Source organism: Elephas maximus, chromosome 8 (assembly GCF_024166365.1).
Source record: "Elephas maximus indicus isolate mEleMax1 chromosome 8, mEleMax1 primary haplotype, whole genome shotgun sequence".
Classification (NCBI taxonomy): domain Eukaryota; kingdom Metazoa; phylum Chordata; class Mammalia; order Proboscidea; family Elephantidae; genus Elephas; species Elephas maximus.
Genome location: NC_064826.1, coordinates 107311600 through 107321712, shown reverse-complemented (window position 1 = coordinate 107321712; position 10113 = coordinate 107311600). Strand labels below are relative to the sequence as shown.

Genomic DNA, 10113 nt, shown 5'->3' with positions numbered 1-10113 from the left:
AAAATATTCGAAAGTACAAAAAAGCCTCTTTTCTGAAATAAAGAAATGTCTGACTGTGCAGGTTGACCCAGAAAAAGCACATTCAGGAAAATCAGCAGGAAGACACAGCCTGTGAAATTACAGTATTTTAAGGATAAAGAACCATGTAGTATCCAGGTAGACAAAGCAAGTGATATTTATGAGGGAAGTCAGGTTCCCTATAATAACCAGAAGTACCAGAACACAGTGGAGCAGTGTCCCCAAAATTGTTATAGTCAAGTTGTCCTTCGAGCATGAAGGCCACAAATATTCCCAACCATTTAACAGTCTAAGAGCTACTGTATCAATGAAACGTTTTAAACACAAGACACAACTACAAAATGTTTAATAAAATTTATCTAAGAGACCAATCAATATACAGCACTCAGGAATGGGAAAAGGACTGGTGTTGAGTAGGCAATTCATTTAAGTATATAACTATGGAATAAAATAATTGTGGTGAATAGTGATTATAGGGAAGGATATAAATGTTATAACCATGAAAAAATAAAAATCACATATAATAACATCAGATGCTGGTGAGAATGTGAAGAAACTGGATCACTTATAAATTATTGATGAGACTGTAAAATTGTACAGTCCCTCTAGCCTATGGCAGTTTTTATCAAACTAACCATGTGCTACCATATAACTCAGCAATTGCACTCTTGGACATTTATTACAGAGAAAGGAGAACATACGTTCACACAAAAACCGTGTATATGAATGTACATACAAGCTTTATTTCTGATAACCAAACACGGGAACAACCCAAATGTCCTTCAATGGGTGAATTCTTAAACAAACTAAGGTACATCCATACAGTAGAATTGTATTGTTGTTAGATGCCTTTGGAGTTTCCTCAGCAATAGAAAAGATCTAACCATTGATACACCCAGTAACTTGAATAAATCTCAAGGAAATTATGACAAAATGACAGAGATAGAGAACAGATTCTTGGCTCCCAGGGCTTAGGAGGGGAGGGAAAAGAATAGAGCTGGCTGTGACTATAAAAGGATAGCATGTGGGAATCCTTGTCTGAAATTGTTCTGTGTCTTAACTCTGGTGGTGGGAACACGGATGTAGACATGTCATAAAATTACATAACACACACACAGGAGTGCACATAAAGGTGAAGCTGAATAAGGTCTATGGATTGTATCAATGCCAATTTCCTGGTTGTGATACTGTACTATGGTTATGAAAGATGTTGTTACCTTTAGGGGAAATTGGGTGAAGGGTCCATACGATCTCTCTGTATTATTTCTCATGACTGCAAATGAATCTACAATTACCTCAGAAGCATAAGAAATTTAAACAATAATATAAACCAAAAAACCAAACCCGTTGGCGTCGAGTTGATTCAAACTCACAGCAACCCTATAAATAAGAAAAATTCAGAGTTACAGGAAAATAAATAACTAAAGCCTAATGTTGAAACATTTAATCAGAAATAATCATTCCAATCTCTTAAAGTTTTTTCTCAAATCTTTGCCTTAAATTTAAAGAATTTACCTAGAATTGTGATAAAAATGAATTTCAATTGTTCCTTCGGATTCAACTTCAGGCTTTTAAGTTCAAATAAAATTAAATGTGATTTAAGTTGTTTTGAAATAACATACAAGATTCTATTTTTCTAAAATAATTTCTATTTTTTTAACTTTATATTTGCAACTACACATTGAGAGACATTTAAAAAAAATGTGCAGTTAATGCCAGAAGGAGTCCCTGGGCAGTGCAAATGGTTGAAGCACCCAGCTGCTAACAGAAAGTTTGGAGGTTTGAGTCCACCGAGAGGCACCTCCAGAGGAAAGGTCTGGCAATCTACTTCCAAAAAATCAGCCATTTAAAACCCTATGGAGCCCTGTTCTTCTCTGACACAGGCAGGGTCACCATGAGTTAGACTAAACTCATAAGCAACTGGTTGGTCTTAATGCCAGAAATTGCTATTGCTCAGTAATGGAATTTGAGTTTGTTTTTTTAACTTTCTTTTGCATTTTTCTATATTATCTGATTTTTTAATTGTGAATGTGTGTGTTTTTATAAAAACAATAAAATCACTATTCTAAACAAACAACAACAACCAAAAAAGAAAGCAATAAAAGAGCAGTCCCCACCCTTGAGGAGGTCATTTTCTGCTAGGATGACAAGCAGGTAAACAAAAGATTTAAAGGAGGGTCAAAGTTTCCATGGAGCACTGAGAACGAATAAACTAAGGCGGCTTGAGGTCTGCAACGAAACAGGCTGCCCAGCTTTTACAATATTGTTTTTTAAAACATTCATTTTTTGGTAATTTTACAAGTTCTGACTGGAAAAAACACACCTTGTTAAAATCTGTTCCAAGTCAGACTTTCCACTGTGAAATCCACTTCGGTTAGTTTTGATAACTTCTTGACATCACTTTGTAAAAAAGTAAAAAACTGTAGGTGGACTAGCATGGATTTGGAGGATAAGATGTTGGCTATTTATTTTAACCAAGAAGAGTTTTAATAAGTATAACCTTACTTGAGTAAGACATGTCTCAAAAATTCATTTTCATCATTTGAACATCCGTTTTCTTTTTCTTTGTAAAAGATGCTATTAAAGCCAGGCTCTGCAGTGTGCCAGTAACCTACTTTTTTCATTTACATAGAAAGTGAAAAAAGGCTTCCGGATTTTTCATTGTTATAATTAATTGAAAATGTTCATAATAATTTGGATTTTCCTAATTATTAAGGGGAAGGTAATTATTTCTGCCTTTATCTTAATCTCTGAACATACAACACATGCATGTATTTTCACTCTGGACTTGGTGCCATCACAACTTTTGCACTTGCAGGATACATCACCTAAACCTCCCTTTCAAGCCATGGCTAATATTTGTACAGTTGACTGTGCATGTCGCCATCTATGTGCAAGGCTTCATTGTATAGTAACGTTACTGGCCATCATAAAATTACGGAGTTGGACATTCATCATGCCAATCCTGCCCACAATCCTAGCTGACCTGACATATGGTCATTTGACTGCTGCTTAAGCACTTCTAGTTTCAGAAAATTCGCCACTCATCAGGTGATCGATTTCAGTGACTGGAAAGTTCTTCACAATCTAAACAGAAATATGTTCGTAGAATTGATCTCGTTACTCTATAGGCATACCTTGTATACTTTATAGTAATCATTATTTGTGCTCAGGATGGCTGCTTAGGTTGCAAATGACAAAAAAATACATCTCAGTCATGCCTAACGAGAGGAACAGGGATGGTAGGGGATTCTCTTTGGAAAGATACTGAAATGAATAATAAGACCAAACCCATTGCCATCGAGTTGATTCCAACTCAGCGATCCTATAGGACAGAGTAGAACTGCCCCATAGGGTTTCCAAGAAGCAGCTGGTGGATTTGAACTGCCAACCTCTTGGTTAGCAGCTGTAGCTCTTGACCACTGCACCACAAGGGCTAGCAACAACAAATGCTTGAGTTAGTTGCTGCTCCAAAGACCTTGATGCTAGGAATTTGTGGCTCTTCCCTCTGCAGTGCAACCATCAACACCTCTTGGCTGCACATCCGTCTCTGGGTCTTAGTTCAAGTGAAATAGAAATTGAAAGAATTCACTAGTCCACAGGGAGTGGTAGGCTCACAGTGAAAACCTGGAGAGAAATACAAGTTCTGAGGGAAGAAAGAAAACATCAGTATATCTCTACTAGCTTCTCTCTTTTAATTCCTTTAATCTTACAAGTAGCTGATTTAACGCATTTTCCTTCTTTCACTGAATTGACTAGTGGAGTTGAACAGACACAACTTCAGACCGGAGGCTGCTCAATGGCAGCACCTGTTTGGTTAACAATTCTTCTCAAGTGTCTGGAGCCACACATTGTCCATGTGGGTGCTTAAGCTGTTTTTTATAATAATGAAAATATGGTTTGAACCACTTTCACAAGTTAATATCCCACAAGCATTTGATAATTGCAAAATTGTCCACATACCACATAAAAGAAATGTCATTTCTGAAGACCAGATGTGATGATGTTTGTGGAGTACTTCATTCAGAATTCATGTCACGTGGCTGAGCCATGTTTATGAAAACCTCGTGTTGAATTTCCTGACGTGTATGTACAAATTGTTCGTCTGTGTTTGGGAGCTTATGTGCTCCTATTATCATTATTATTTTCTTTCTTTCTTATGGTTTTAAAAAAAATAAAGTGGAATGGGGACAGAGACAGGGAGCTGTCTCACTCTGTGTGTTAGACTGGTTGTTGAAAACCACATTTTTATACAAATGCTATTATAGAAACTTGCTGCTTTGGTTCATTAAAGAACAATATTTGAATTTCATCAGCACAAGTGACTACTGTGCTCCCAGTCGGAATTCAGTGACAACTTGTCACTCAGTGGTGAGAGAATCGGGAACTGAGCCAGGATGCTTAGATTCTAAACTCGGATAAGGAGCAAGTGTGTTGCTTTGTGATGTTGGGCAAATTACTTAATCTCTCTGAGTTTTGCTTTCTTTGTCAATAGGAAATAAAATCTCACTTGAAGAATTAAATAAAGACTCTACTGTGCGACAAACACTCCACTTACATTATGTCTAGGCTTCAAAACAGCAATGCAACTGTCTCCCAAAGATTTACCAACCTGCAAAGAGAATTTAAAATCAAACTCTAAAAGCTACCTACACAGCCCTACTCACCTTCAGCTTAGTAATTCAGGGAGGCTCCAGGGGACATCTCAGATGTGCTCAGGAACAAGCCTGTGCCACCTAAATGTCGACCCTCACATGCCTGGATAGGCAAGTGCCCCTGGAGACCTCCACTGTGTGTCCCCATCTTCCTGGGCATCACAGGTCCTCCCAGTCCTCAGTCACTGCTCTTTGGAAAGAATGTAGTCCTACCCAGGGCACTTTCCCCAGTGCTTCCAGAGCTGCAAAACTATTTTAAGGCACTCAACCATTTTACACTCACATCAAGGATCTCCTTCTGCCCACCCACCTCCACACTGCCAGTAAATTATTTTTTAGAGTTACCAGTGTAAATATTTCTCTTTCTTTCTTGTAGTGGCAGTACCCACAGAATATATACAAATTCCCTGGCAAAGTATATATAATAGCCATCAAGACTTAACACTGACCCCCTGCAACACCCTTGCTTCTAGAAACTTATGTTCCAACAACACTGAAACCTTGCAGGCTGTTCTATATCTTTTTGCCTTTGTGGCTACGATGTTTGCCACCCCTCGAACCTCATTGCAAAAGAAGGGCTGAAACCTCTTCCATAAAGACTGAGAGAATCTTGGAGGCCAAATTAATCTTTGCTTCTGCGATGGTTTGTCTAAACGAAGTTCTGCTATTGCCTAATCAATTTAAACGTTTTGTTTTTAATTTGGATCTTCCTTATTAGCCTGCTCCTTAAAGGCATGGCCATTTAAAAAATTTTTCTCAAAAATCTCTACTACCTAGAATGAACAATTGTTGAATGAATGAATAATATTGATTGAAAGAGCTTGGTAGCAAGGTAGCCAGCACCACAGGACTCTGCATGGACTGAGCTGAGGATTGCCCTCTAGACTAACACAGAGCTCCCAAGACACTGTGGATATAAAAGGTGACGTAAGTGGTAAGAGTGCCTGGAGAAACAGAGAATATTATCAAGTTCTCGATAATGATAGCTGCTAGACTGTCCTCATTAGCACATTCAAAATAAGAGACATCTTTGGGGATTAGTGCTGCTGGGAACCAATGGCAACCACTGATGGCAAATGTATAAATGACACCAGCTCACAAACAGCTGCAACTGCAAGGAATAAGTGCTTCAAGGCTCTGCTGGTTGGAAGCTGATGACAGGCATCCTGCTGTCAGCTCACATCAAGGGAGCTTCCACAGGGGCATCAAATAGAACCCAGCTGGGTCACCATCATTGCTCCCAAGATAATGGCCCTCTCCTTTCCGAAAGAGTCACCTCTGGTATCCCTGTGGGGAGTTTTAAGATTGTTTTCAATATTTTCCTCCTCAAAGACAGAGAAAAACATCTTCCCACCAGAAAATCAGGGCCACAAAAAGGTTTTGGTGGGGCCTTCTGCTGGCAGTTGAAAACCTGAAATGAAACCTAATCTTAAAGTTTTGGTGGAAGGCAGGGGCAAGAAAGGAGTTAGAGCTAAAAATAGAATAAACAAGAACAGACTGTATTTGAAATTTAGAGGGAAAGAAATGTTGACTAAGAACCAATGTAAACAATGAAAACTGAGGAATTTCATACTAAGATAGGGTTTAATGACACTTTTATTGCAAGAAAGAACTGAGTCTTTTTCCAATTTCTCATCTTCAGAAACTACTTCGAAAACATTATATTAAGTGAAAGAGGCCAGATACAAAAGGTCACGTATTACATAATACCATTTATATGAAATATCCACAATAGGTAAATCCAGAGAGACAGAAAGCAGGTGGGCGGTTGCCCAGGGCAGAGGGGAGGAAGGCGGGGAGGGACTACATAATGAATATGGGGATTTCTTATAGAGTAAGCAAAAGGTTTAGGTATTGGATGAAGGTGGGGTTTGGACAACACTGTGAATGTACTAAATGCCACTGAACTGCTCACTTTAAAACTGTTAATTTATCTATATGAATTTCACCTAAATAAAAAAGAGAGGAAGGAAGGAATGAAAGCAGGCAGACAGGTAGGCAGGTGAGCAGGAGGAAGGGAAGGAGGGGAGGAAGAAAGGAAGGAAAGGTGGTAGGAAGGGAGGAAATAGTATGTGGAATAGCCTGGTGCCAAAATTCCAGCAAATTATTTCCACCACTTAGTTTTCTAATTAAGGAGTATTTCTTTTGCTATTGTTGTTGTTAGATAGCGACCCTATGTACCACAGAAGGAAACACTGCCCAGTCCTGTGCCATCCTCACAATCCTTGCTACGTTTGAGCCCATTGTTGCAGCCACTGTGTCAGTCCATCTCATTAAGGGTCTTCCTCTTTTTTGCTGACCTTCTACTTTACCAAGCATGATATCCTTCTCCAGGGACTGTCTGGGGACATCTCCCGATAACACGTCCAAAGTATGTGAGACGTAGTCTTGCCATTCTTGCTTCTAAGGAGCATTCTGGTTGTACTTCTTCCAAGACAGATTTGTTCGTTCTTTTAGCAGCCCATGGTATATTCAATATTCTTTGCCAACACCACAACTCAAAGGTGTCAATTCTTCTTCGGTCTGCCTTATTCATCATCCCGCTTTCACATGCATAGGAGAGGATTGAAAACACCATGGCTTGGGTCAGGGGCACTTTCATCTTCAAGGTGACATCTTTGGTTTTCAACACTTTAAAGAGGTCTTTTGCAGCAGATTTGCCCAATGCAATGCGTCTTTTGATTTCTTGACTGCTGCTTCCATGGGTGTTGATTGTGAATTCAAGTAAAATGAAATCCTTGACAACTTCAATCTTTCCCCTGTTTATCATGATGTTGCTTGTTGGTCCAGTTGTGAGGATTTTTGTTTTCTTTTTGTTCAGGTGTAATCCATACTGAAGGCTGTGGTCTTTGATTCTCATCAGTAAGCCCTTCAAGTCCTCTTCACTTTTAGCAAGCAAGGCTGGGTTATCTGCATAACGCAGGTTGTTAATGAGTCTTCCTCCTGTTCTGATGCCCCATTCGTCTTCAGAGAGTCCAGTTTCTCAGATTATTTGCCCAGCATACAGATTGAATAGGTATGGTGAGAGGATACAATCCTTCTTTTTCTAGAAGGCTGATATTTCCTAAATTCTGTTATATAGAAATTTTCCTATTTTCTCCCCTCCTTCCCCCCATTACCACTGTGGCCTATGAAATTTAAACAACTTACTGAAAGTATCTCTGAGTATACTACAAAACTGGTAGCTGCACATTTTTCTATTAAAATCAAGTTTCTCTGTGGAAATTAAATACCTCATGTAATTATTTAGACATAGATGTGAAGAATTTCTCAAGATTCATTAAGCTGGCCAGGATGCCATAATAATTTTTGCTACTGTTATTGTTGGGAGTAGAAATAAACTCACCTTGTGTTTAAATATAAAATAATTCACAATAGGGTAGTATTAACTTTATTGATTATATAATAGTTGATGCTCACTAAAGAAAATATAAAAATAGAGAAATAGAAAAAAGAAAAAGACCACATCATCCAAACACAAGCATGTTTCATAAAGAGTGCATTTCTTTTCAGTCTTTTTCCTCATGTATAAGGAGGTTTGTTTTCATAGTTATCATCAGCCACATCTACAATTTGTGCTGTGATTTTATACGAAACATGGCAGTTTCATAAGAATTTTCAATTATAAACATGACGGTAGTGATAACAATGACAATCATTTGGAGAATATTTTCATGTAGCAGCCACTCTGTGTATACTCTGTTGCTGTCAAGTCAATGGAAACTCATAGCGACCCTAACAAGCCAGAGTAGAACTGCCCCACAGGGTTTGCAAGGAGCACCTGGTAGACTTCAACTGCCAACCTTTTGGTTAACAGCTGTAGCTCTTAACCACTGTGCCACCAGGTTTCCACTTTGTATATACCGCCTCTAATTCTAGTAATCTTTTGCAGTGAGTAAAATTAATTCTCGTTTTCTTGACTATGATATTCCTCTGTAAAGTATCAAAATACATTTTTAGCATTTCCATGGGTTTGCTATGGATTTAGACTGGCCCTAGAAATGCCTTATTTGTCCATAAAATCAGCATTTTCAAGCTGGAAGAGTCGATAATGATCGTTAGAGTGCAATCTCATTTTCAAAATGAGGGAATTAGGACCAAAATAGATGATGTAATTTGCTCAAAGCCATATAGTGAATTAGTCTCAGAGTCAACCCTTGCTGCAGGGCCTCTTGATTGCTCTCCAGTGTTTTCCACAACACCACTCTGCCTGTCAATCATTTGTCACTAAAATTAGTCTCCAGGGAAAAGGTTCCCCAGAACTCTCCTAGTCCCTCACACCTTGGTCTCAGTTCTTGGACTAGGTAAGCAACTTGGAAAGCTGGAACAGAAAGGTTACATAAATACCATATTTCTGTCTTGAATTCATAGATAATTGCGACATAAAGATGTAAACTTGTGCTATAACTTTCTTGAGCTCTTTTTGGGGCTGAGGTCTTTGTTTTCTTAGGAGAGGGAAAGATTCTGTAATTTTACTACATAAATGGGAAGAGTATTTTGATGGCAAAAATAAAATCATCTCAAAATGTAAGCTATCCTTTTCCCCTGTCTCTCCAGTTAGTCCTGATTTGAGGTTATTTGGAGGGGGTGGGGGAGAGGGTGAGTATTCTTGGAGCAGGAGAGACAGTCTAGAAAGAAATATCTCTCAGCTGCATTGTGACAGAGAAACAATATAACAAAGGGGCAGGGAACCCAATAATTCCCAATTCTCTCTAAGGAGGCAAAAATATGTTAGAACTTACTTCCCTTTACCCAGCTCATAGTGACCCTATAGGTCAGAGTAGAACTGCCCCATAGAGTTTCCAGAGAGTGCCTGGTGGACATGAACTGCCGACCTTTTGGTTAGCAGCCGTAGCACTATGAGTCGGAATTGACTCAACCGGCAACAGGTTTGGTTTTTGGATTTTTTCTCTTTACCCACCACCCCATTCTCAGGCTCTCTCATGAGAGGGAAAGTTAATTTCAGATGAAACTGTATAGACTCTGGAAGAGAAGTTGCCGTAAAAATAGTCTTCTATTTCCTCTCCTATGTGCCTAGCGGTGAGATTTTAATCAAGCTCAAATTCAAATTAGTGGACAATATCTCTGAGTTTCTAAAATAACCCTGTCATAGTTTGAATTGTGTCCCCCAAAAATACGTGTATCAACTTCGCTAAGCCATGATTCCCAGTATTGTGTGATTGTCCACAATTTTGTCATCTGATAGGATTTTCCTATGTGTTGTAAATTCTATCTCTATGATGTTGATGAGATGGGATTACTGGCAGCTATGTTTTATGTTAATGAGGCAGGACTCAATCCACAAGATTGGGTTGTGTCTTGAGGCAATCTCTTTTAAGATACAAAAGAGAGGAGCAAGCAGAGAGACATGGGGACCTCATACCAGCAAGAAAGCAGCACTGGGAGCAGAGCATATCCTTTGGACCCGGGGCCCCTGAGC

At 38.9% G+C, this 10113-nt stretch overlaps 1 protein-coding gene across 2 annotated transcripts in view; it reads right to left on the bottom strand.

Annotated features, from left to right (window-relative positions):
- Positions 1-484: 484 nt before the first annotated feature.
- LOC126081505 (biorientation of chromosomes in cell division protein 1-like 1) overlaps positions 485-10113 on the bottom strand; it is a 37030-nt gene continuing 27401 nt past the window's right edge. The window contains exons 3-4 of one of the 2 annotated variants that reach the window (XR_007518412.1): positions 4577-4630; positions 485-1398 (exon numbers count right to left, since the gene is read on the bottom strand). Coding sequence is in view for 1 of the 2 variants with exons in the window: in XM_049893467.1 (XP_049749424.1) it covers positions 4623-4630 (8 nt within the window). In the remaining variant the exon portion in view is untranslated. Of the gene's footprint in view, positions 1399-1572; positions 4631-10113 lie in introns of those variants that run through there. The other variant, XM_049893467.1, reaches the window with a different exon arrangement.